Here is a 27979-nt window from a genome sequence, read left to right as displayed (position 1 = left end):
CTGATTTATGCCTCATTCCTTATAAGGTCAGTTTGTGTGGGCGGGGCTAAACTGCTGTAGGTTGCATACAGGTCATTCTACAGAAACGTCCATTTTTGTGTCCCTAGCGTTTACAGATATATTACACTTTAAAAACATGTTAGGGTTACAATTTATTTATATTTTAAAATAAGACAATATTATTTTAACAATTACACCTTCTTGAGCCTCAAATTAGCAATATTGGTTTTTAAATCAATCATATAGAATTCAAAGCACCTCAGAACAGCTCGTCCCCACAGTCGTGAAGTAAAAAAAATGTTTTTCTGCAATTTCAACTACAATAATCTATACATGACTATGAAATATATGATTTAAATGCCATAAAGAAAACAAATGCCAAATAAATATTTTAAAATATATAATGAAAGCTGTGGTCCCCAGGAGTCGTGTCACTGATGTTACTGCATAACAAAAAATCTCTTATTTTGAAATAAAAGTCACACTGATGACATCACTTGACTTCATTTTACCTGTGTTCTGAGGATCTATGAAGAAAAGCTCATGGTGAGTCCACTGTGTCTTTCAGTTATCAGAGATTTTCTCATTTAGCTCATGATTTCATATGAAGCTTTTAGCTGAAGTCACTGGTGTGACCGACTTTATTCTGAGGTCACTGTGAAAAAATAGAATACAAACAGATTAAATTCCATATTTTAGTGGATATTCCATGATTGACAACATGTGGTTTGATGCTCTGTAGCAGTTATTTTGTAAAATGCATTGTTCATTAAAAATGTCTCTGGTGTTCCCTTTATTACGTGTAACACCAATGAGGATCAGTAACAGTGACTCCTATGGAGAGACAGAAAAGTGGACGTTTCTGTAGAATGACCCACATACAGACATATGCAAATGTGATAAGTTTTTGTGACATCACAGAGACAGTGAATTAAAAACGGGCTGGTTTTTGCAGTGGAGACTGAAAGGTACATTTTGCGACATTAACAATATTTACGTATGACCTTAAACTCCAGGGCTGGCCCGAACAGCGTTTTACAAGCTTTTCGTTTGTATTTTAATCCTAATATCCCACTTTTTGCCAGGTGTGCTATAACATTATCTCACACAAGGAGACAGACTGTCTGACTGGACTCAACATAATGAATGAATACTCGATTACTGGAAATATTCAGGCCAGCCCTATTTAAATTTAAAAGTGAGAAAAATCTGGTTTTCTATGTTATGGGCCCTTTAATCTCTGAGTGTTGGTACCTCAAAGTGATGAAATGCCCAAATGCATCAAGATTGATCATGTTTTTCATTTAAAAATATTCTCACGTGAATTAGAGAGGCTAAAATGTCGCTACAGGCCAAATTAAGTTCATCAAAATCATCTCTCGTCCGTCCTCTTGTTTCATTCACTCGCTGCTCCTCATTCATTTTCACTGAGGATAAAAACAGCTGCACCGTGCTTCTTAACCTCCATCAGCATTTAATGACTTTGGCATCAAAGCAGGGGGGCACCAAGCCAAGGCTAACGTTTCTCTGGCGGACGACGTGGTGTGAAAATCACACTCCTGCCAAAGGCTGAATTCTTCCTCTGAATAACGTTTCTGACAAGATGAAAGGTGAAATGAATGAGAGCCTGAAAAAGGCCATCTACGCTTTCTGACCTACCGGCTTCCTTTGCGCTTACAAACTTCCCATCTAGAGAATTCGTCAGGATAATTATTAATCAAATCATTGACCCCCCTGGAGGTCTTCAGGTGAGACATAATTAAAAACAGAAGTGCAAATTTTCAGTGAATCAATGGAGAGATGAAGGGCGAGCAGAACCACAATATAGCTGACTGACTAACATCCACTTCAATATTAATAACAAAAAAACAAAACAACTTAAATACAAAAGTGGTAAATAAATACAAAACATATGTGAGGTTTAAAAACAAAAAAGGAAGATTAAACCTAGTCGAAACAGATTAAAACCCAATAAACCAAACAACAAGTGGACACTGCAGAGAAAGATAAGGGCACGGAGGCGACGAAGGCACGTTTTCCACACCTCTCCGTTTGGGAAAAACTCCAGAGACAGAGACAAGCTGGTCCAGCCTTCCCTATCCAGTGTTTTAATGGCTCAGCTTTCCACATTGACGCAGGAAACATTGCGGATTCCAGGTTTTGTCCCAGAATTCCCACTCAGTCCCAGAGCGTCCAGATCCGTAGCCCTCTCTGGACGGGGAATGTCGAAGTCAGAAGAGGAAACGCAGTCAGTTCCAGAGGTGAAGGAGAAGAAACCCAGAGAGAGCGAGAGTAGAGCGAGTTCTGCTGATGGTTTTGGTACAATATTTACATGGTGCTACATCGGTCTGCTGGGTCCACTGGGTCCCTATCATCTTCTTCTTAGGAGGAGCTGTAATAGCCGTCCGATCACGAGCCCCATCCACAGCATGAAGGCGGGTTCCTCCTCCGCCAGCAGCTGGACTCTGCCCCCATTTCTGCCTGCCTGTGGAGTGAAGAGATAAAAAATCTCAATTTAGTGCTGTTGATAAATAAATATGTAAATGCATAAATACACTGACAATCTATGCAATGCTTTATATATGCAGTGGTTTATATGTAGTGGTGTATATATAGTCGTGTGTATATGTAGTGGTGTATATATAGTTGTGTGCATATTTAGTGGTGTACATATGGTAGTGTGTATATGTAGTGGTATATATATGTAGTGGTGTATATATAGATGTGTATATATGTAGTGGTGTATATGTAATGGTATATATGTAGTGTTGTGTATGTAGTGGTGTATATATAGATGTGTATATATGTAGTGGTGTATATATAGTTGTGTATATATAGTGGTGTATATGTAGTGGTATAGATATGTAGTGTTGTGTATTTTTGTAGTGGTGTATATATAGTTGTGTATATATAGTGGTGTATATGTAGTGATATATATGTAGTGTTGTGTATGTAGTGGTGTATATATAGATGTGTATATATGTAGTGGTGTATATATAGTTGTGTATATATAGTGGTGTATATGTAGTGGTATATATATGTAGTGTTGTGTATGTAGAGGTGTATATGTGTAGTTGTGCACATATGTAGTTGTGTATATATGTAGTGGAGTATATAGATTTGTGTATATATGTAGTGGTATATATATGTAGTCGTGCACATATGCAGTGGTGTATATATGTAGTGGTGTATATGTGTAGTTGTGTATATATGCAGTGGTGCTGCTGTGGCTGTGACTCCACAGCGCTAGTCTTGACGTTCAAATACAGCTTTTAAATAGCAGGTTCTGTTTTGGCCGTCTTGTTAAAACCAAAGTTACCTCAAGCTACTGCCACGATGAACTTGAAGCACCAATTTACAAGCAAAACTCACCACTGAAGCAGACTGAAATACACCGGACACTATATGTAAACCCTATATATGGGTTTCTGTTATTACAGGTAGAAAGCATGAACAGAAACTCCAGACCAGCATGGACAGTAACATGATAAACACCTCTTACACAACACTCTTTCACACAAAAACACACACGCATCATTAATTCGGCCTGCAGTCCATAAACTCCAACGATCATAAATACAACCCAGGTACAACTCAAAGACATTATAACTTTACATCTGTGTCTTTGAGCTCATCTACTTCTGAATTTGTGTAGTCTCAGTAATGAAAATACACATCTGGAGGCAACTTAGGGGCAACCCCCAAATTCCTCTAGCTCCTTTAAAATCAGGAGTTTTTTGGATGACTTTTCTGCTAACTTATGTTACATGCATGTGCTAGCGACAGGCGTACTGTCCGTCAGACAATGTTGACAAGCGCACCAGCGCCCCCTACTGTGAGCTCCACCTTCAGGAGGAGTTGGATTGGTTTAGAAAGTTCACACTGGGTTTGTTCCCACCATAAGAAGTGGACGTTCTCACCCACATTCAGCCTGGAATTCTCATGGTTGGCCCCAGAGCTCCGCTACAACAAATTAGCCAGGCTGAGATCACAAGAGGATGTTTCGGAGTCAACATGGAAGCGGTACGGAATAAAAGCCATTAGCGCTCGCTGCCAGCTTTGTGTCATTCTCTCAGACTGGGCTTTTGGCAGCGTCAGAAGCCAGCGGTACTCCAGCTAATGAAACGGAGTCTCCTTGTTAAAGACAGACTGGCCGCGGAAGACCTGGCAGCAGCCCGGCTGAACCAGGTGGCCTCATTTGGCCTGGTGCTTTTGGCCTAGTTTCGTGCCGAGCGCACAGAGTGACCGCGATAAGAACAGGGCACTTCCCCCTGGGGATTCTTGGCAGGAACCCGCGAGGAAACACACTCCAGAATGAAAAAAGGAAAAGAAAAAAAAACCTTTTCCTGTACAGAATAAAAGAAGGGTGAAAAACATCAGGCTCAGGGGGGCCGCCTTTACCTCACCTCCAGGATAAGAATCTACTGCCTGCAGCTAAGAGGTTGGCTAAAAAAGCCGGTAACAATCAAGGAGATATCATAAAGGGAAAAAAAAGAGAATTAACTCTGGATTAAGGCAGGTGCGAGTGATTGGAGGGAAAAAGACAGGAAACGGAGAGGACGTTGACCCGGAGCATGTGGTCCGAATTAGCCTCTGCGATGCCGTTTGGCTAAAAGAGGGGTTTTAATAAACAAATGCAGAGGGTGAAAAACAAGAGGGAGGTTTGATTCAGTAAAAGCTGAGCCAAAAACCACAACGTGCCCAAGGAGCGATTGTGTGCGCTGCCAGAGGAAACAGGTGAGGAGGAAGTGGAGTAAAAATGAAGGGAGCTTTAACCCTGTAGTGTGGACGGAGGGAGGGGGTGAAGGGGGAGAGCGAGAGCTAGAGAAAGACAGAGAGAGCAAGAGTGAGAAGGCTCATTAGCACCACATGAATGACTGGGTTTGCAGAAGGAGCATTTTAATTCCTAACGTCACTCGGGTAACATTCGATTACTCAGACTGAGTGATTCGGTGCCAAGCCGCATATCACTTTGAGTCAATGACTTTCAAAGCAGATTCACAACCAAGCAAACCAAGATACAGACAGGTTTCTGTCAATGTTTCAAAGAACACCTTCGCCTCACACGCCAACACAAGCTTTGCGTAGCCATTTCTATTTACCTAATGCACCAAATACACCTGTAAGTTGAGGTTTACCCTCAAAACACCAATGATTCAACACCCACAACCAAAAATATCATACTTACACTTCTGTTAAAGACAAAGCTGATACTCGGGCTGCGCAGTACGGACACAAAATGCTTCTGGATATCACGTTGCAGATATGAGAAGCAATAAATTCTGAATAAAACAGTTTGCCTCTAACTGCAGACTCTTTTCAGCAAATACCAATTAGAAAACGCACCATTCATAATACTACTCTGTGAAATAAATATAATGAAACACAGAGAACTGCAAGCACATTTTTGTGCACTGTGAATCAGCATTTCAGCTTTTTCTATAAAAGCCATTATAATGAACACCTTTGTATTGATTTATTTTCTATATTAGCTACAATAGCAAACACAGATATATTTATTTCCTCAAAATCTTCCTTATGGTGATGCACGTTTGTTGTAACAGTAGCCACTACTGCTTCACGCGGGAAGAATCATCACATTTAAAGCATGTTTTCATGCTAGCAGTTCAAGTTTAGTAGAGCGGTTTTAAGTAGCGGTTACACGACTTTACATTTTTTTTAAGTTGACAGTTCTGTAATGAAAGTCGAGTTGACGCTGACTAATTGCTGATGACGTCATGAATGAAACCACAGGAGAAGGGAAAGCTTTGCAACTGACTTTAAAAGCCAAACTCCACAGGTCAGTAAAGCATGAAGTGCCCTTTCCAATGGATCGCATTGTTGGCCTTCAGGAAACCAGAGATACGGACCCCAAATCACCAGGCTCCTCACCTGCTGTCTTCCCTGAGGTGTCCATGTTGTTAGTGTCATAATCATGTGATCAGTGATTCGTCATCAAGCTTAAAGCACAATCGCTGAGCAAAAAAGTCAACACGTCCTCTAGGCAACCCCTATTTATGAACTGTGCACATGTGCATTATGCTGTTAGCTGTATAGCTGAATGGTTAAGTAACTTGCTTTGCAAGTGAGAGTGCAGAGATGCCACACTTCACCAATCTAATTACATCTCTCTGGTGCTGTGCATGTATAATTTGATCAGTTATGTCATTGTAGCACTTACCAATGCTTTTATCATGAAAACTCATCAATAAAAATACAATTTATTTTGCTGCTCTAAGTGATATCACTTTTCCTCCTCATGTATTGTGTACAGATACTAAGCTTATCCCACCAAATCACTCAAAGGGTGCCTATAAATCCTGATATTTACTCCATTCCACTTTTTAGAAACTGTATTTTGATGAAAGCCGTGTTCTGTGATACAATTAAAACATGCTAAGTGTGCATGAATGGCACTTCTGGCACATCTGAATAGTTTCAGAGTTATGAAAAGTCGCTGTGCTCTTTGGCATGGTTTTTTTTATATGCTTTATTAAAGCTGATGTATTAAGATCCTTGCTGGTTGCATCCCCCCCTCAAAATATTGGCATTTCGCAATGAGCGAAAACAATGCAACACTAGTAATGAGCACTTTGCATCATGCATAACGAGCAGAACTGGCATCAGCTAGCTTTTGTTTCTTATCCATGTTTGCGTTTTGTATATTGCACCATGCATCTCTCAAACACTTTACAGGAGAAGGAAAAAAGTTCTTAACTTTGGAAGTTAATGGAAAAAAGATTTTCCTGGAATTAGTTTTGAAGCTCCATTCATCATGAGATTTTAGTACTTTGTAAAGGGCAGCTGGCACTTTCAAATTCTGGAAGAATAAATAAATAAATAAATAAAAAAACAGCAAAAACAGAGTTTTGTTCCATGCACTCTTTGACCTGTTGGAAAGCCATGACTAAGAGCATTCTGAGGTCTAAACAGTTATGTCTGAATGTCTAAACAGTTAATGCTCATCTCTAGAAGCAGCAAACAAATCCAAAACAGCGCCAAATGACGGGGGAGGGTGAGGGGGTGGGGAACGTCCCTTTAATCAAGCTCAATTAGCTTATGCACCACTGTGGAGAGAACACAGTGAAAAACTGCAGCTACAGGACTTTGTTTTCCGTCGCTGTACTTGCGTCTATCTGCACACATCTTCACCATATGGGATCAATTCATCTGCATGGTTCTTAAAAACAAGTGGACGGTAATAAAAACACCCTTGCTGTTCTGTAGAGAGAGAGAGAGAGAGAGAGAGAGAGAGAGAGAGAGAGAAAGGTGAGTAAGAAAACTGTGGCCTGATGGTATCAGACTCACTCTTAGTCATTACTCGGGGACAATGGGAGCTGGTGTGACAGAGCAACGGGCGAGAGCTGCGCGAGAGCACATGCAAGAAAAACAGAGAAGCCACAAGCGAAGAAAGCCAGAGCTCTGCAAAACAATCCTCTCAGACTGGGCTAACCGCCACAGCGCGGACGAGACGATGTGCACTTTAACTAACACACTAATACGATCGCAGATGGCTGCAATTGCCAGAGGAAAAAAATAAATAAAATATAAATGTAGTAACGGCTCAAGCGCATGTGCTTTCAGTTTATGTGGAGGAATGCCATGTGACACAACAGAAAACACTTTCTTTAGGCTTTCTGCATGCAAGAAAAAGCAAACATGCTTGGATTTGCTCTCAATTATATAGTATATTATACATAAATATATATATATATATATATATATACACCCTGTAAAATTCTATTTGCTGAGTTTACTCAAATGGTCTACACCAAATGTCTTGTCCTTCCCATATTGTTGCAAGCGCAAATCAAAACATACCATTGAAATAAAAACTGGCAGCAACATTGTGTAAGATCCTTCTGGTGTGGGTTCACGCATTGGTTTCACCTTTTGTAATGATTCTTTGTGGGTATATTTGACAAAATGGACATTACACTCTAAAAAAGATTGTTCTTCAAGGGTTCTTTAGTAAAGGGGATGGTTCTATTTAGAACCATGAGTACTATGCAGAACCAGTTCATGCATACATGATTCTTTGCATGGTGAAATGGTTCTTCTTGAAAATAGTTATGTACAGCACCAAAAAGGGCTCTTCTGTTGTATACTTAATGCTGGAACAATAGAATCATTTCATTAATTTATTCATTATTAAAGTTGGTCTCAAAGCAAATGTCAAGGTGAACACTGACCATTGTCATTATTGCACTGTGATGCTTGTATCACGATATGTGTGGTGTGTCGTATCAATATTGCCGCATTGTAGAGCTCTGTTACAACATATTTACACTCTCAGAAACAAAGGCACTAGACTGTCACTGGGGTGGAGCCCTCAAGGGTCCATCTCAGTACCTTTAGTCAGGGAACATAGCTGAACCATAATCCACTGAATGATATGTTCTAAGCTGTACTGACTCCACACACCCCGTCTCGTCTCCAGGCTTTTATTTTACTGTTCTGTTTTAAAACATTCGGTTATGAAAAGGTACAAATACGAACTTTTCACCTGGAAAAACTTATTTAAGGTTCACAATCAGACCTTAAAACCACTGTTGGAGCTTTGAGGGAACATTTACACTGTTTGTACCTCGATGAATGAAAAATGTACCTGCACAGAACCTTTATTTCTAACAGTGTTATATGGTAAAATCGACAAATCTCCACCACTCAGTGTAGAGAACCAGTAGCAGAAGCAGCACATGAATAGAAGCCAATAAGAGAAGCTGTATTTACACAGCAGGACGATGATCCCTGCAGTTCACAGGTTATTCACAATATTACCATCAATAAAGACGCCGATTGTTCTGAAGTACAATAGCATTAATTTCCGTCCTGACGAGAGCAGCTCTGCTGTCAATCATGTGGTGAAACATGTTCGAGTGGAGACACCGAGTTTGTTGCATGCTGCCAAACAACATGTTGGAACATAAACGCCTCCGCTCGTCTCCTGAAAGGTGGCCGTGTGAGTCAGTAGAAACTCAGCAGCTACAATGACCCGCACTGTTCCGCTCTCAGGGGGGAAGAGGCTTCACAACAAAAGAGCACTGATGCACGGCGCTGACAAAGGTCCGTCATGCGCGCTCGCGGGCCGGGATGCAGACGTTAGACGTCTGCTCTGCATTAGCGCAGGGCTTGCTTACTATAGCAGAGCATCTCACACGACTGATTGAGCCCTCACAAAACGTGAAGTGAGTCCAGGAGGACTTCTGAGCCACCTAAACACAATGCTTAGAACTATTTGTCTTGGCTTTAAGTGTGTATTTGATTGGAAAATATATCGTTGTTGTCGGAAGAAAACCTCGTATCTCCAAAACGGTAACTTTACAGGAGAAGGAAAAAACACACTACACTTTTAATGTAAGTCAATGGAACCAGAGTTTTTTCCAAGTCATTTTAGGTCATTTTTTTGTCCATTCATCATGAAATTTACACACAATGTAAAGGGAAACAGGTATTTTCAAATTATGTCAAAAAGTGAAAAACGACAAAACTGGAGATACAAGGTTTTCTTCCGACAACAGCGATAAACACATATCTCATTAGAACAGATGGAAATAAATATAAATACAGTAAAAACGAGAAGGACTTTGCATCACCAGCCATGTGATTCAACACAATGTTTTGATTTTCCAAACTAGGCCCTGGTTGATAAATGAGGAATCAGCCAGGATCGTCAGATTTTTGCTAAAAACACCAAATCAGCTTTTCATTGTTTTGATTTTAGATCTGAGTTGCAGTTTTGAGTAAGGTGAGGCTGTGAAGAGCACTCGCGCTGTGTTTGAATGCTTCTGCTATACGTGAACCAAAATGTTGTAGCTCAATTATACTACACTACTGTATATTATTGCACTAAACAGCCAGTCAACTCTTACTTTCAGTTACACACTTCATTTGATTCATGTTATTTAAATACACAACTGATTTGAAATGGAAAAATGTAAAATAATGCAAATGTTGTTGTTTACATTGGACCTTTGGCTAACAGAAAGTGCTGGGAACGTGCTACTGTGATTCCTGTGTTCATCTACCCCACACAGTGTGAGCTTCAGGCTGAAAAAAGCTAATAAAAATCAGCCAATTTGGAGTTAAAGAAATCGGCCATAAACATGAATGATCAGTGCATCTCTAATGATAGCTACACTCTTAAAAATGAAGGTTCTTCAAGGGTTCTTTGGCAGAAAATGGTTCTATATAGAACCATGAACACTCAAAGAACCATGTGCATGATTGAAGGGTTGTTTGCTTCATGAACAGGTTCTTCAGATTGATGGAGAGTGTGTTTTTTATGGTTCTGTAGAGAACCTTTTTGTAATGGGTTCTGTATAGCACCAAAAAAGGTTCTTCTACTGTTACGATGTCAAGCCTGTAACAATAGAATAACCCTTTTTGGTGCTACATAGAACCATATAAAGCACATTCTCCATCAATCTTTCACCATGCAAAGAACTTAATGAACTCACAGTGAACTACACTCTCAAAAATGATGGTTCTTCAAGGGTTCTTTAGTAAAAAATGGTTCTATTTAGAACCATGAACACTCAAAGAACCATGTGCATGATTACAGGGTTCTTTGCTTTGTGAATAGGTTCTTCAGATTGAGAGAGAGTGTGTTTTATATGGTTCTATATAGAACCTTTTTGTAAAGGGTTCTGTATGGCACCAAAAAGGGTTCTGCTACTGTTATGTACTCTTTTTGGTGCTATAAAGATCCATTAGAATAACCCTTAGAAGAACACTTAGCGCCCTTCTTTAAGGGTTCTTTTATAAAGACATTGGTTCTATACAGGACTGCAAACACTCAAAGAACCATATGTATGCTTAAATGGTTCTCTGCATGGTGAAATGGTTCTTCAGATTGATGGAGAATGTGTTGTATATGGTTGTATATGGCACCAAAGAGGGTTCTTCCACTGTTACGATGTTAATACTGTTGTTGTTATGACATTAATACTCGGCTTCCTCGAGGAAGGGTTGGAAATGGTTAAATTCACACACTGACATGTAAAATCACTGCTTACTGTAAAAATATTTGTATTTACGGTAATATTTGTGTTTTTTTTTACTGAGTAAATAAAAACATTCTGCTCAGATAAACAGCTTTTACGTCTGATTTTCTCAGGAGCCTAAAACCTTTACAAAGTTCTATATATCTAAACCCTCAAATGACAGGTTCTCAGCCAAAACTGTTCACATTTTCTTTTCTTCAAGCAACACTGACCAACTTGGCGCTGAGAGAGGAGATGGTGTGGTAGTGCTGCCTTTACATCACAGCAAATCGAGGCCATTTTCGTTTCCCCTCATTCATTTCTATGGAGTTGTGTGGTGGAGCATCAGCAGTGTGGAGCACAGGGAGTGATAAACAGATGAGCTTTTCTCGACTTTATCTGATTGAGATGCGGGTTTTACAAGGCAGCAGCCAGTCTGATCATTAAAATGCGCCGTGTGGTGCGTTCAGAAGTAGAGTAGATCTGTCTGGGGATTTTACAGGGAAATATGACACACAGATTACACATATGACACACTGCTGGATAGCTCAGCTTCTCTAGACTGAGGAGGAATTAACGTTTGTTGACATCTCAAAAAAGTTATTTAAGTTTAAACGCAGCATGTCCTGAATACATACTGTCAATTTTTTTGTATTTTATTTTCCATTTGTGTAGATTTATGTGCCAAAATGCTCACCATTTCTTTTTAAATGGCCAGTTTCCACCCTCTCTTTTGTTACTGTGCCTTTAAGACTGATATATGCAAATGAGCTCTGTTCTGCTTGGCTGCCCTGTATTCAAAAAACAGTCTGGACTGGAACGCTCCTTATAACTTCAGCATGAGTGGGCGTGGCTAAACTGCTGCTAAACAGATGGGTATATATTCCAATGTGCTGTTTTTGTGGCTAATTCAAAACAGGCTGTTTTTAAAGCACGTATGGTCTGAATGGGAGTGAACGGTACGTTTTACAATGTTTATATACAACTTCAAAATCCTACGTTTCCAAAAAAGTGAGGGAATATTTTTATAATCAGTTAATATTAGAAAGCATCACAGTGTAGAGTTTTCTAACTGCATCGTAGCCCCGGTCAGAATCGATTTGAATCGTGAGGCGGTCAGAGATTCTCACCCCTGTGTCCATCAAACAAAACAACCCTCCAGCACTGACATCATCACAGACACGTGAGAAGACAAATAAACCAAACAGCAGCTCCAAACGCCGCCACTGCGCTGTGTCATGGGCCAGCTCCACTCTGACCCCAGCTAAGAGCAGGTCCAGCTGGGCTCTGAGTGCGTCTCCATGGCGCTGTGCAGAATGACCCAGAGGATAATTAGAGCCCAGAGTCTAACCACAGGGTAAACATAATGAAGTCAGCTCGTCTCAGTCACACACAAACCCTGCCATGCGACACTCTGAGCCTCTCACTGTCTCCTGCAAACCACCACCAGCTCCACAGTCCATTAGCACCAGCGCTGCGCTAATATACACCGAGCAGCCATAGCATTCTGACCACCTTGTTTCTACACTCATTGTCCATTTTATCAGCTCTACTTACTATATAGGTGCACTTTGTAGTTCTACAATTACAATGACCAACACAAACTGTGCAGCAGCAGATGAGCTATCTACTATCCACTCCAGATGCAGTCGATCAGCTAAGACACGTTTGGTGTCTGAATTTTGCTCCTTTAGTTTAGCGCCGGAGTTAGGAGGCAATTGTGGCTTACACTGGAAGTCAATAGTCACCGAAATCTTTTCTGTAATCACATCCCCAAAACTTTCAACCCACTCAAACCACAGCACGTCATGCAGGCAGATGGGCAATAGATTTCTAATTTCGGTTGTTTCTATTTATAAACATGTACGTTCAGATAGAAGACTCGAAGAGTATTAAAAACATTAGAAATCGAGAACGTGTCATATGAGTCATACTGTGTCCTAAACCACATCTATAAGTCTGAACCACCTTAAGACAGAGCTGGATGAGGTTTGAGCAGCTGAGAGTTTTGATGATGTATTTACAGAAAAGATTTGGGTGACTATTGACTTCTAGTGTTGGCAACGTTAGTTTTGTAGCTCCAGCACTAAACTAAAGAAGCACAGTTTGCACCCAAAACACATCTCAGCAGATCAACTGTATCTACATTAAGTGGAAAACTGTGCACATTCAATCTTTCCTGAACAATTCCTTTAGTATCCAAGGACATATCGCTGCTGTCGGAGGAAAACCTCGTATCTCCAGTTTTGTTTTTCAGTTTTTGACATAATTTGAAAAAGCCTGTTATTCTTTACATTGTAGGTACATTACATGATGAATGGACCAAAAGAAACAACCTGAAATTACTTGGAAAAATGTCTGGTTCCATTGACTTACACTAGAAGTAAAGCATGGTTTTTCCTTCTCCTGTAAAGTTACCATTTTTGGAGATACGAGGTTTCCTTCCGACAACTGCGATATGCATAAATAGACAGCATCCAAAAAACTGATGTAAAATAGTACATCTAGAACATTTATGGGAAAACATAAGAAAGTCATTCGTACTTCATATACATGATAGGGTTTGTTCAAAGACCATTTCTCTATCTGAATAATTCCTCACATTCAAAAACATTAATAATTTAATTCACCCAAACAGCTGGCCAGTGCTTTCTTACTATAATGTCAAAATGCATGTTTTTAATATCTGAGTTTTGATTAAAGGCAAAGCTTAATGCATTAATCCTCATTGTAATTTAATGCCAAAGTCTCTTTGTGAGCATGTTCATATTTGCTTATTTGCATATTAGCATAATGTACAGGTGACGCTGGGTTACTGCATTTCATTCACAATAATTTACTGCACAATTGAATGTTACATTATAATGCTAATCCTGTTAGATGTAGTTGTTTAATGAAATGTTTATGTATCACTATTGGCACATATACATGAAAAATATGGGATATCAACAATTCTCATAATGGTCTGCGCATCCCTGATTCTAACTTTATAGAATGAGAAAGATTTGCAAGTTTAAGAACCTTAAAAAAGTCGGTTCCACTTCATATTAATAACTGTGTAGTTACTCATTAACAATACGTGCAACAACAATGTAATTACTGGTGATGTATTCACTATTACAGATGGATTACAGCAGTACAGCTTATGTAAAAGCATGTTTATCAACTTCAGCTTTTTACCCATGTAATTACACAAATGTACTGTGACAGTTGTAACAGCATCTTTTTGCTTATTTAATAACACATTTGTAATAAGGTGAGGTTTATTACATTTGTATAAACTGCTGTTTTTTCAACTAAACTTCTAATAGCATTAATAGTCTAAAGCCAGAACTTTCTGGTTCTCATGTCACAACTATTGCATCTTGAAATGGTTCTTCAGATTGGTGGAGAATGCATTGTAGAAGGTTCTATATAGAACCTTTTTGAAAATGGTTCCATAGAGGACGAAAAAGAATTCTGCTATTGTTACAAGCTTGGCATTATAACAATAGAAGAACCCTTTTTGGTGTTATATAGAACCATTTTCTTTACTAAAGAACGCTTGAAGAACCCTCTTTTTTAAATGTGTACTGTAAAGACGTTAAGCTTGTCACAAGAGCAGAACCCTTTTTGGTGCTATATAGAACCATTTTCAAAAAGGTTCTATGTAGAACCGTATTCAGTCTTTTTAAGAGTGTACGTAATTAGAAAAATCATGAAAAATCTGAAAAATAGCTGTTTATACAAATTTACTTACCTTTGCTTTATTACAAATGTGTAATTACATAAGAGAAAATATGCTGTTACAGCTATGAACATACACTTGTGTAATTACATGAGTAAATACTGTTGATACATGCATGCATTTACATAAACTATGCTACTGTTATCCATCTGTAACAGTGTATACATCACCAGTAGTTACAATGTTGTTAATGTGTAACTGCACTGTTATAACAAACGCCTAATATAAAGTGGGACCAAACAGCCTGTTTTGAAGAGTCTTTAAAGCAACTTGTGAGAACAAAAGAGCGATGGACGCTGTTTTGTGACCGTGTGTATGTGTGTAATACATGTTTGGCCAAACCAAGCAGACAATGATTCACTCTGCACAGCGTTTATATGATTAAGTGACAGCAGAAAGAGAAATGTGTAATATGTTCTAGCAGCTTGGACATAAATCTGCTCTTTTGGTCAGAGATTTGTGGTCGTTATTTACATTTGTGACTCAAGAGTCATCATCCAGCCAGACCACAGCCACGCCGAGCAGAGCCAAACACCAGCACCAAACACGGAACACAGAAGGTGGAACTCAGCGTTCTGCTGTGGGGAAAATCCACTCAGCCACAACTGAGCTAATTCTGCATGAAACACAACTAAAAACCAAACAACCTTGATGGACGTTATGGTCCCCTCGCTGGGCCGAGGACTGAGCGCTGTTTTTCAGCACATTTGGTGCTTCTCGCACATCGAGATGTGCAATACGTGAAATAAAGTGAGCTCCTTAAATGAATGCATTAAACTGCTAACGTGGCTAAAAAGTGAATCAAAGCAGAACCGGATACATTGAGAGAAGTCTGACTGCAGAGCTACAGTGGTTTCAGGCCAGTGGAACACATGCGCAGTAGGACAGTGTGATTGTGCCATGTAACTCATTTCTAACGTCTCTGATGTAAACAGAGAATGCCACACACATTACCGTTCAGGAAGGGAGGCCGCTGACAATATACAGACCAGCCATTGGTAACCGGTTAAACCATAAACTAAAACACACTACAAAACCATCAGAAACCAAAAGAAAGACTTAATGGTTTCTATGGGATACAGTGTTCAGCAGGGATACGTTCAAAAACTACAGTTTGTTTTAGCCTAAAGCTTCATATTATGCTCAGTTTACACCTGCTTAAGGTAGGGTTTAATTCCTGCTCATGTAATGTAAGTGTTCACATAAAGACCCCGTATTAGGAGTAAGTTAGTGAGTTACATGTGTACAGAGCCCACTAGTTTACCCGCCACATTAGCTGTAGTTTGTGTAATATTTATCCTATATGCATCTATATGCATTCAAACCAAAGTTTAAAGCGTAAAATATGACGTTAGTTCAGCTCAAATTTATCACACATTTATTGGAAACCCACATAAAACGACTGGAATGTTGATTAGTCTAAAGCTTGCAAAAAAAAAACGCCCCTGGATTGAACAGGCAAGAAGACCACCTTTCACTTATTTAATTCTCTCTCAAAACAGCCATTAAGCACAACATTAAAAGCTCCAGATAATATGAGGCTCCTAACAACCACCTGGAAGAGCTGGTCGACCACAAAACTGCCCCCATCAGATAAACAGCACTTAAAGCTTTCATCTCTGAGAGAGAGGAGAAAATCAAACTGCTTCAGATCTGAAAACATCCACAGGTGTTTCTGTCCATCCTTCCACTGTGAGAAGACGACTCAGCGCTGTGGGTCTGAAAGGATGTGTAGCTGTCAAGAAGAACCTCACTGAGAAAAGGAGACGGACACATCAAACAAAGAAGCTGAACGATGGACTGACCACCCCAGAGTCCAGACCTCAACACCACTGAATGTGTTTGATTACTTCAGAAAATCATCAACCAGCTTCTAAGACTGAACTTTGGAGGTGTGTCTGCAGATTCTTTGAGGAACTGAAAGTGAGTCTCCTGAAAAGAATGGAAGCTGTAAAATTTCTCAAAAAATTTAAACTGTTCTGTAAATGTGGCAGAGCTGTAAATGTGACAGAGCTGTAAATGTGGCAGAGCTGTAAATAATCATTTAATAGAGCTGTCACCAAAAACAATGGAGGATGCTTTGCCAAAGAGTTGATTTATTTAAGATACTGTATCCTGAAACAATAACTAATCTATTTCAGAGAGCTAAACAAATTAAACAGTGATGAACGAGAGCGAGATTCGCCCCTGTGAGATAAGAATCCATTTGCATAAAGGACTCGCATTTTGGCCAAGAATCAAACAGCATGTTTACACTGAAAGGCAGCTGGAACTAAAGCTGAAGGCTCACAGTGTATTACTATCTGATACAAACTCATACGCCGACAACATACGGGTTCACTTAGTCAAGTGTGACGCTTTAGACCAGGGGTCGGCAGCATGCGGCTCTTTTCCTGCCCTGTCGAGGCTCCACAGCAGAATCAGATTTGTAGGTAAAAATAAAATAATCCTCCTTTACAGTAAAATAAAGCTCTGCTGATCGTTCAACACAGTTTAACAGTAAATGGTCTTCAACTCTGGAGTTAATGTAGAACTGCTAATTTACCCTTTAACCCTGAAACACTGTCAAACACTAAAAAGTCACAAGGCTGAATTCAGCTTCTCATTCACCAGCTTCTAGAACCCTTTGCATGATTAAAGATTCTTTGCATCATAAAAGCGTTCTTCAGACTGATGAAGAATGTGATGTAGATGGTTCTATATAGAACTTTTTTTGAAAAGGGTTCTATATGGCACCAAAAAGGTTTGCTATAGGTACGATGTCAAGCTTGTAGCAATAGAAGAACCCATCTAGAGCACATTCACTCCACTCCAATCTCCATCAATCTGAAGAACGCTTTTACAATGCAAAGAACTCTTTAATCATGCAAAGGGTTTTCTGAGTGTTCATGGTTCTATATAGAACTATTGTCTTTACTAAAGAACCCTTGAAGAACCATGTTTTTAAGAGTGTAGTTGAAGATTAATTTCAGACTGCATAGCTTTGGTATAAAGTAGGAGCTCATGATGAACATAATCTTGAGCGTTTTATGCTCTGTGATGTATAATAAAGGCATAATACATGTGTGATGAGCTCCTTTGAAGCACCGTGTGACAAATCAGTAAATAAAAACAAAGAAAGCTCGAATAAATCTATGAAAAAGGAAGGAAAGGAGGCGAGGGCAGGGGCGTACAGCGCGCCCCATCAGAGCCGGTCCCTCCGGAGGGGACCTTGATTTCCGACTGTAAATGAAGTGATGCAACGTTCAGAAAATGCATAAATCCGTCTGAACGAACGCAGGTAAACAGTCCCGGAGCTGCAGCCCTCACCTGCAGCGACACATGAAAGTCCCTTCACGTTCACACCCTCCAGCTCCTGACAACGAGCTCCGACAGATAAGGCAGCGCGGACCAAGCCGCCCACCGCTACCGGTGTCACATCAAACGTTTGATCATGCAGATCTCAAGCACTCAACGCTCGCATATCAGCAACACACTCATGCAGCCGACTCACCCCCTGAAAATAAAGCTCGTTGAACTCATCGCCGATGCGCCGCAGCTCTTGCGCCACGTACGACTCCGGTCGCATGTCCCCCGCAGGCGCTGCTCCGTGGGGCGGATGGTGGTTATAGGGGGGCCATAATTCTGTGGAGCACACAGACAGAGAAGGACAGATCAGTTAAGAGCATCAACACTCAGAACCACAGCTAGTATCCCACTCTTAAAATGATGGTTCTTCAAGCGTCCTTTAGAAGAACCATGAACACTCATAGAACCCTTTGCATGCTTAAATGATTCTCTGCATGGTGAAATGATTCTCAGATTGATGGTGAATGTGTTGTATATGGTTCTACACAGCACCAAAAAGGGTTCTTCTGTTGTTACGATGTCAAACTTGTAACATTAGCAGAACCCTTTTTGGTGCTATATATAGAACCACATACAACGCATTCTCCATCAATCTGAAGAACGACTTTACCGTCTAAAGAAACCGTTAAGCATGCAAATGGTTCTTTAAGTGATCAGGGTTCTATGTAGAACAACTGTCTTTACTAAAGGACCATCATTTTTGTGTGCATATAGAACCATTTCACCATGCAAAGAACCATTTAAGCATGAAACGGTTCTATATAGAACTTATGGTTACAAGGTATTCAGTACACTGTGTGCTATTTCAAACACAACCATGGTTGCATTCATCTTCATACAACGGTTCACTCCAACGGCACAATCTGATTGGTTGAGCGTAACCATTAGTAGAAACGTAGAGACGAAGGTGAAAAAGGTGAGATGAGCTGCTTTTCCACCGTTTACAGGCTTTAACTTCAGTTCGGCGCTGCTGCCATGGTAACGCTGAATGATGGCGCATGCACAGTGGGGAAAAAGCACATGGATTCTGATCTGAGCATCACATTAAGGTCACATGGCCACGAATCAGATACGTATCTGATCTAGGACCACATATAAAAGTGACTCAGGTTGGATTTGTGTGTCCACACAGCCCTGAAAACATCAGATCTGAGTCACATTAGGGCAAAAAATCAGATTTGTGCCACTTCAGCCTGGTAATGTGAACGCAGCCTTAGTTAGTTTCACTTTCGAAGATGCACTTGTTGGTGGTTGTAGTGGGTTATTGGTTTATCAGCATCAACCGTCAGCATTTTGGCCACGTTTGTGGAGCTGCTCTGTGTTTGCGGCGATGTTAAAACCTGAACGGATGATGTTAATGTGCTGTATGTTTGTTGCTCATTGATAGAGTGAACCACAGCTTTAACAGAGTTCTTTTAAGCTCCGTTCAGCATTATTTATTCATTATTATGGTATTTTTTACAACATCTTGGGTTTTGGCCTCATCATTCTCCCCGGCCGTATTTATTTATCTATTCATTCATTGTTACTGTAGTTTCCTAAACTAATTTTAAGGTGAACATTGACCAAAAATGTCTGTCGCACAAGTGTCTGTTTTTCATCGTACTGTATCATATCTTCTCGTGAAGTTTTCCAGCACCCAGCCCGAGAACAACGGCCAAGAGCTTCTTCACTATAGGTTTCACTCCACATCAAAACACAACATAAAGCAGACATGACGCAAGCAGAAAGTCCCCACTAGCGTTCTAACTCCAAGTGACAACAATAAGTAAAATATAATAATGAAATAATTGAATTCATGGACTTGGACGACCAACCGTTCTCATACTGTAGCCTACATACTGTAATAATACTGTAATAAGTTTTTATGTTAATTGCTTTTATTTATTTTCAGCTTTTTTCAGTTTTCGGCGGTTCAAGTCAGTTCAGTTCTCCACTAAACAAGACCACGTCTTAAGGTGTAAATGTGATCAGGGGTCGTAACTTTTCGCAGTAGCAGCTCATGTTTCAGAAAAGCGTCATCATCAAAGGACCTGTTCTTTTGATCTGTATCTTAGCGCTTAGTTTCATGGAAACTTGCGATTCAGTCTTAATATCCTCACGAAGACAACGCTGCGGTCAGATGCAGGAGAAATAATTCTGCGTAAAGCAGTGGTGGAGATGTAAACAGAGGAGTTTGGTGTGAAACGGTGAAATGGTTTTGTAGACACTCAGATGTCTTTATGTCTTTACAGTGGTGGTGATAGGAACCAGGGGTCGCCATGACTACAACACAAATATAGACATTTTATTTACTCTCCAGAACCACCAGTGAACCTACACGAGTCTTCTGAGTTTATATGGAATGTTGATGATGGAAAATAGTGGAAAATCTGAAATAATAAGTTTTCTTTGGGGACTATTTTGCCTCACAGCGCCCTGCATGTATCCCTCCACCATGAATGGATTTCAAAAGTTATGTTTTAGGCCAAACTCTTCTGAAAATGATCAGAAAACAGTGTCTCAGACATCAGGCAGTGAATTCATAACCATTATAAGGAGTAACTTTCTGTGAGGGAGCTTTTAGAGGTGGATGTCTGGTTCCTATTACCACCACTGTGAACAATTCTGACTCAGAAAGTTCCTCTAGAATGGAGTGTTTCACACCAAACCAATTATGGTTAACCATTTAATTTTTGCACTAATTTTAACAAACTGGTGGAATTCCCCTTTAAATAACATTCGCAGTCTATTAGCATGCCTGCTGTGTTATTTCTGGTTGATGATAGCCAATCATTCAGACTGCACTAGCTGAAGACATTTGAATGGGCAAAAATAATAATAAACTTTCCTATAGCCTTGATAAACTTTGGATTTCTTGGATTTGACCAGCATTGATGATTGTGACATAAAGATCAATTGCACAGTGGTGCAAACGCCACTCTGAGGCATGCAGCAGGTCTGAGCGCCACTGCAGAGAGTGCGCTGAGGCTAAGCGCTAATAATACAACCACAATCTGGCTGAACTTGCACTGATTCTCCAGCTATGACTCAAGTGAGAACTAGTTTTACTGTTATTTCTCATGCCCAATCATATTAGGACCATATGCTACTCATTTCCACACACAGCTACGCCCGACTCATTGAGACTTTCACTATAAAATATCATAAATCACACTCAAGATATTACTCAATTACTTTCTCTGCTATTACCGGCTCGCCACAGGCCAACATCACACGCAGCAATATTGTCAGGCGATAACATGCTCATTTGTTTGCATGAGAGCTGAATGGCTGCTCCTGCAGACGGATGAATTTAGTCAAGCGCCTACACGATAACATGCTACCGGCTGCTTCTTTGTCTACGTCAAACAAATCACCCGTGCCGCTGCTTACCCACTCCCTATGTTTTAAGCCTAGACTCAAACACAATTGCCAGCTGCGCCGATTCAAAAATAGAGTCGCATGCAAACATTCTGGTCAAACTTTTTATTGATTTTGAAGAGAACAGGCTCTACAGAGAACTGCGCATGTTAGCCAGTGTTAATGTTCATTCGCTGAGTTTAGCTTATTGGAAAAAGTAAAAATAAAACATAGCGTGGCCTGGGCAAAAGATTCGATTTTAAATATTGTGCTTTCCATTATGTTAAATTCATCAAATAAATCAATGAAACTTGCAGAAATAACGCCAGATTTGAAAACTTCCTGTATAATTCAGTCCCTGAGATGTAAACAAGGTCAGTCAGAGTGGTGTGACGTGAAGTGGTGCATTGTAGGGAACTTTACAGTGGTGGTGACAAGAATCAGGGGTCTACAACACTACTTTGTCTTACAACCCCTCTTTGCCCTTGACTTCAAAAATTGCAAAATCCATTTAAAATCCCCTCATAAACGCTGGGACTGGGACATAAGGCCTCAGTACTTCAGCTGGTTTCTCATTTCACACCAAACCACTCCGACTGACTCTGTTCACATCTGAACTATTGAATTATACACAAACTTTGAAAAATGGTTGGAATTTTCCTTCAAGTGTGTTCCCTATAGAGGATGTGTTAACTTATTTTCACTTAGAAAATGACCAGAACAATGTAATTCGAGCCTTTGCATATGACTCAAACGTGCGACGGAGTCGAGGAGTGTCAACAGATCGCGCTGAACCTGTCCGAGCATCTCGCAATCCGGTCTGTGCCGATCCGAGCACAAAGAAGCCAAACAAGACATCCAAACAAGCAGTTTCTGGCGGGCGAACTCTGCCAGATGAGAGCCCTGATAAGTCAGTTCTCCATTAAGAGTGGCCTCTTGGAGACAGGGCGCTAGCAAGGCGCTACAGGAAGACAGTTTATCACCCTCTCCCATCTCCTGGCTCTCAATGGGGGGGAGAGGAACGGCGAGATCTCGTGTCTAGCCTACAACAAAAGACACGGCGCTCTATTTTGACTGGGCTTCTGCCTCTCTTGCCCGGCTCAAGCCTCCGCAACAGTAATAATAAAGAGACAACAAGCAAATCAGCTCACTCCATCACTCGGCATTGTGAGGAGACAGTGGCTCGCTGTACGGTTTAAACATGAGGGCTGCAAAAAGGACGTTTACGACGGGTTTGCGAACAGCTAAACAGACCTCCTGCCTCATCAGATGCACGCACATGCTTAATTGTGGGGGTGGGTGATACAGAAGAAATGTAATATCACGATACTAAGAGGTTTTCACGATAAATGCTTAGTCATGACATTTATTTTTTCTGATATCAGAGAATTTGGAAAAACAAAGTAATAAAAACTATGAATTTAGTGATTAATATTCAACATTTCACATGCTGTGCTGCGCTAAATCCAAGAAAAGAGGACTCGTGAAGCTCTCTTTGTAAACAAACGTGCAGTTGTTGAGGACCGACGATATCCACGAAAGTCTCAGAAAAGCATATTGTGGCATAATTTATCGTGATAATGATGAATATTGTCATATCGCCCAGCTCTACTTGCACGATGACATTGGAATCATATTCCCATCGGCAGATATTGGCTTTAAAAATAAATTAGGACACGTGAGACTCTTCTTTGTAATCAAACATGCAGTTGGGAAGCAGTTTTAAGTACTGACGATACCACGATTCACTCAGAAATGCATATAGTGACATAATTTAACACGAAAACGATAAACACTGTCAAATCGCCCAGCTCTACTTAGTCGTAAACATGGGATGCATGGCGATATCGGAATCATATCGGCATCTGTAAATAATGACTTAAACATATTGGACTGATATTTAGATTGCAAAATTCTACAAAAAATTTAAAAAGCGGTGGGATTCCCCTTTAATGTATAAGGATCGGCAGATGCGTACATGAAAAATATCAGCCCACAACTGCCGTATCAGTGCATCCCCAAAGCTTAGGGCACTCAGGGCACACAAGCCTCTGTACGCTGGAGTAAACATGAGCTGTTGTATATTTTCCTCTATACAGTTTGTTGCTACAAAGCCCAAAAAGCTTTTGACTGACATCAACAAAACACCTTAAACAGGTTTGAAAGACCTGCATTCACATTACATAAGGGCTTGAACACACTACAGGTTTGTATTCCTGCCTTCGTGGGCTATTTCCATTGACTTTTGTATGACTCTGGCTGGGGGGCAATAATGATGTTTATCGTTATTGTGATAAGAACCGTTACATGCTTTTCTAGGATATGGTCACTGCGTGAACACTGCTTGCTTAGTATCGCGATATTATATTGTCACCCTATAACGCGAACGTCTAGCTGTAGCTAAATGATGCTAACCTCAAAGGGGAACTCCAACAATTTTTCAAAAATTCCAAATAATTAAATGGTTAAGATGGATGTAAACGGAGCGGTTCAGAGCGGTTCAGAGTGGTTTGGTGTGAAACGCTCCATTCTAGATAAACTTACCGAGTCAGAATTGTTCACAGTGGTGGTGATAGGAACCAGACGTCCACCTCTAAAAGCTGAGTTATAGTTACAGAAATTTTGGTGGAATTTCCCTTTAATTTCTGTAAGCTAAGTAAATGTTTTGGCTGTTTCAGATTCTTCGAACTGAAGCTGATTTTGGTAGATGGTCTGAAACGTTCTCCAAACTGAACAGCCTCGGTTAGACCAGTGAACAGAAGGGATGCGTGCGCCTCTTCGCGTGTGCCACAACGCTGCATCGCACGCAAACGTGAGAAACAGTTTGAAGGGTTAGGGCAGCAGCACTCTTACCGAAACTCTGAGCGTCCCCTCGCGCCTCGGCAATGCGCTGCAGGGCGTGAGTGATCACTTGACTAGACGGGCTGGGGGTCTGTGTGGACGCGCTGTGCGTCACGAGCGGAGAGCTGGGCTCGCTGTCGAACGAGAAATATCCGCTGGAGGACCTGGAGAGGGTTCGGAAGAGCGGCGAGCGCGACTGGTAACCCAGAAGGCTATTAGGCATCGCAATCCCTCCCCTAAACGGGTCCCCCTCGCCGGGCTCAGGCTGCTCGCACTGCTCGGCGGCCCGGGAGGAGGCTGCTCCGCCGCTCTGACCGCTCTCCCCCTGCTCCTTTAAGAAGGCTGGGCGGCCGGCCCGGTTTGACCGCCTGCGGGACAAACAAAACAGCAGTAATTACTGTTCTGCATGTGAATTGGGCAAGAAGAGCTACACTCTTAAAGAGATGGTTCCTCAGGGGTTCTTTAGCAAAGGCGATGGTTCTATTTAGAACCATGAGATCTGTACAGAACCATTTGCATGCTTCTTTGCATGGTGAAATGCTTCTTCAGATTGATGTAGATGTGTTGTATATGGTTCTATATAGTACCAAAAAGGGTTCTGCTATTATTATGATGGCAAGCTTGGAACCTTTTTGATGCTATACAGAACCATTTTCTTAAAGGTTCTATATAGAATCATTTGTGTGCTTAAGTGGTTCTTTGATGGAAAATGTGTTGTGTATAAGTCTACATAGCACCAAAAAGGGTTCTTCTATTGGCACGATGTCAAGCTTGTATACAACAGAAGAACGCTTTTTGGAGCTATACAGAACCATTCTCAAAAAGGTTGCATATGGAACCATATACAACAAATTCTCCATCAAAGAACCATTCCACCATGCATATAACCATTTAAGCATGCAAATGGCTCTGTATAGAACATATGGTTTTATGCAGAACCATGTGCGTGCTTAAATGGTTCTTTGATGGAGGATGTGTTGTATATGGTTCCCAAGGGAACCCTTTTCGGTGGTATATAGAACCATCCTCAAAATGGGTCTATATAGAATTGCATGCAACAAAGAACCATTTCACCATGCAAAGAACCACACATGCAAATAGTTCTAAATAGAACATATGGTTCTATACAGAACCAAAAAGGGTTCTGCTATTGTTAGCCTTTTTGGTTCTATGTAGAATCATATACATCGATCTAAAGAACTATTTCACCATGCAAATGGTTTAGAAATCATGGTTCTACACAGAACCACTGCCTTTTCTAAGGAACCCTAAAGAACCAGTCGTTGTTAGGAGTGTAGAGGCTGCTGCAGTTTAATTTGACGTTGAAACTCAGAGACGGACGGGACGGGCTGGGGGGGGCGGTGCGGGCAGGGGTGGGGAGGGTTCACGCGCACTGGAGCCAGCGCGAGGCACGGCGCGTGCGTGCGCGAGAGTTCCAGGGCGTCGAGTGGTGAAAAAAAAGTTCTCCAGTAAATATTCGCCGGCTTCGAGTTCGAATTTTGCGTTCCACCTTAAATGGTGCATCAGTTCCATTCTAGCGCCTCGGGCTGCACTAATGTAACTGCTGCACTATTTAAGGTGGAACGGGAAAGTTCGAAGACGAAGTTGGCGAATAGGAAGCCAAACTTTGAGGCTCGTCTGCTCCGCCGTGTTTACACCGCCGGCCTCGAGACTCGCGGTGCTTTGAAGCGGCGCCGCCGGCTGAAGTGCGTCACAGCTCGAGCCCAACTTCCTATTTTTTATTTTTATTTCTCTCTCTCTCTCTCTCTCTCTCTCTCTTTCTCTCTCTCCTTCGATGAGAATCCCTGAAAGAGCCGCGTCATCTCCCACTAAACCCTACAAATAACCCGGCTCTGCTTTTGTTTTCATCCCTTTTCTTTCTTTCCTTTTCTTTCCCTTTCAACCTCAGCGTGACAAAGCGCCTCGCGAGCGATTCATTAGCGCGCGCCGAAGAAAACACACGCTGTCGAGCGCCGAGAGGAGCGCGAGACGCCCAGCAGCAGCACGCTCGCGGCTTTTACAAAAGCGTACACACTTTAAAAACAGACGGTTCTTCACGGGTTCTTCAGCAAATGGAACGGCTCTGTTTAGAGCAATGCACGGAGAATGTGCTGCATGTGGTTCTGCGTGGCGCCAAAAAGGGTGACAATAGCAGAACGCTTTTTGGTTCTATATAGAACCATATGTTCTGTATAAAAGAGTCTGCATGCTTAAATGGTTCTTTGATGGAGAATGTGTTATATATGGTTCCATACACAACCCATTTTGAGAATGGTTCTATATAGCACCAAAAATGCGTTCTAAGCTTGACATCGCATCAGTAGCAGAACCCTTTTGGTGCCACACAGAACCATTTCCAACAAAAGCGCTATACAGAACCATGTACAACACATTCTCCATCAAAAAGCCGCTTCACCATGCGGAGAACCATTTCAGCGTTCAAGCGGAACTCATGGTTCCAAACAGAACCACTGTCTTTGCTAAAGAACCCTTCAGAACCAGCTGTTTTAGAGTGTGGGCTCCAGCCAGGACCGGGTTAGTGTTTATGTGTGTGAGAGCCGAGAAGCCAAAAACAAAACGAGTGCGCTAAATAAAGAGAGTGTGACGCGCCCCCTAGCGGCTCTACACACACACAGGCGGAAAAAAATAGCACCGCACCGCGTCGCGTGCATTCGGTCCAAAACAAAGGCGCGTGTTTTAGTTACTGTACCTTACAGCTGCTGTTTCACTCGCGCATTAAACGAAACGAGCGGCGCTCGAGACAGACTGCAGGAGTTACTCTGAGCTCCGGGCTGAGCTGCCGAGCCAGCACTGAGCCGCACGAGCCGGACAGGTGCTCAGGTGCTCAGGTGTTTCAGGTCCGTTTAGTAGCGCGAGGCGTGGGTTTAGTACGCAGCGCGAGGGCCGGTGAGGGGCGGAAAGAGCAGAGATAGTTTCTGTTTGTTTTCATTAGGCTAAAGCGCACGAATTTGTTTTCAGGTGCCAAAACTAATAAACTAATAAACTAATTAAAATTAATTAATAAAATAATTAACGCGCTGCAAATGTTAAAAAGCGCGAAAAAGCACGCGCAGACTTTTTAAAGCAAACTAAGGCGGCGCACGCTCGCGCTGCCCAAATTAATGGAGGATAAAGGAGAAAAAAAATAAAAGTTTCCAAGGTTTTTGGTTCTTCAGTAAAAGTCCCTGAAAGTTGCGGCCGGTTTCGAGTCTCGCGCACTTACCTGGACATGGTCAATCCTGCGCCTTTGAGGCGCGCGGTTAAAGACTAAACACGTTGAAAACGCTTTGAAAATCCGTCCTAAAGAATCAGAAGTCCAGCAAAAGAGAATGAAGAAGCCGACGATGTAGACGATCCTCCGGAGGACGAAACGAGTCAGAACTGAAAAGAGCCTTTCTCCCGGGCAGAAGGCGAGCAGGTCCGAGAGTGGAGGAGGAGCCGAGCCGCCCCGAGCGCGCAGAACAAAAACAAAGGGAGAGACAACAAAAAACAAAGTCCGGTTAAAGAAGGTCCGCGCGGTGTTTTCACTCTTTTGTTAGCTCGTGCGCTCCGAGGGGAGCTTCCTCGCAGTCCGCGCGCCTGAAGCTCTGTGCTGAGCGCCGCTTCGCTCTCCACAAACACCGTCTGCGCTCGGCCCCGCCCACACACACACAGACACACACACCACACATATACACACACACACACTCTCTCTGCGCGCGCAGGGCGGAGCTGGGCGTTTCGACCACATCCTCGC

The 27979-nt window shown here is 41.5% G+C and overlaps 1 protein-coding gene across 1 annotated transcript; it reads right to left on the bottom strand.

The window, feature by feature from the left end:
- Positions 1–811: 811 nt before the first annotated feature.
- On the bottom strand, positions 812–27823 carry bcl2l11 (BCL2 like 11). The gene is made up of 4 exons (XM_036573631.1): positions 27467–27823; positions 24256–24611; positions 18206–18336; positions 812–2485 (listed from the first exon to the last, which is right to left on the bottom strand). The coding sequence occupies exons 1-4, from the start codon at positions 27472–27474 to the stop codon at positions 2372–2374; spliced, it is 609 nt and encodes a 202-aa protein (XP_036429524.1). The 5' UTR covers positions 27475–27823; the 3' UTR covers positions 812–2371.
- Between the last annotated feature and the right edge of the window lie 156 nt (positions 27824–27979).

Source organism: Colossoma macropomum, unplaced genomic scaffold, assembly GCF_904425465.1.
Source record: "Colossoma macropomum unplaced genomic scaffold, Colossoma_macropomum, whole genome shotgun sequence".
In the NCBI taxonomy this organism is placed as follows: domain Eukaryota; kingdom Metazoa; phylum Chordata; class Actinopteri; order Characiformes; family Serrasalmidae; genus Colossoma; species Colossoma macropomum.
This window is presented reverse-complemented; position numbering and strand designations above follow the sequence as displayed.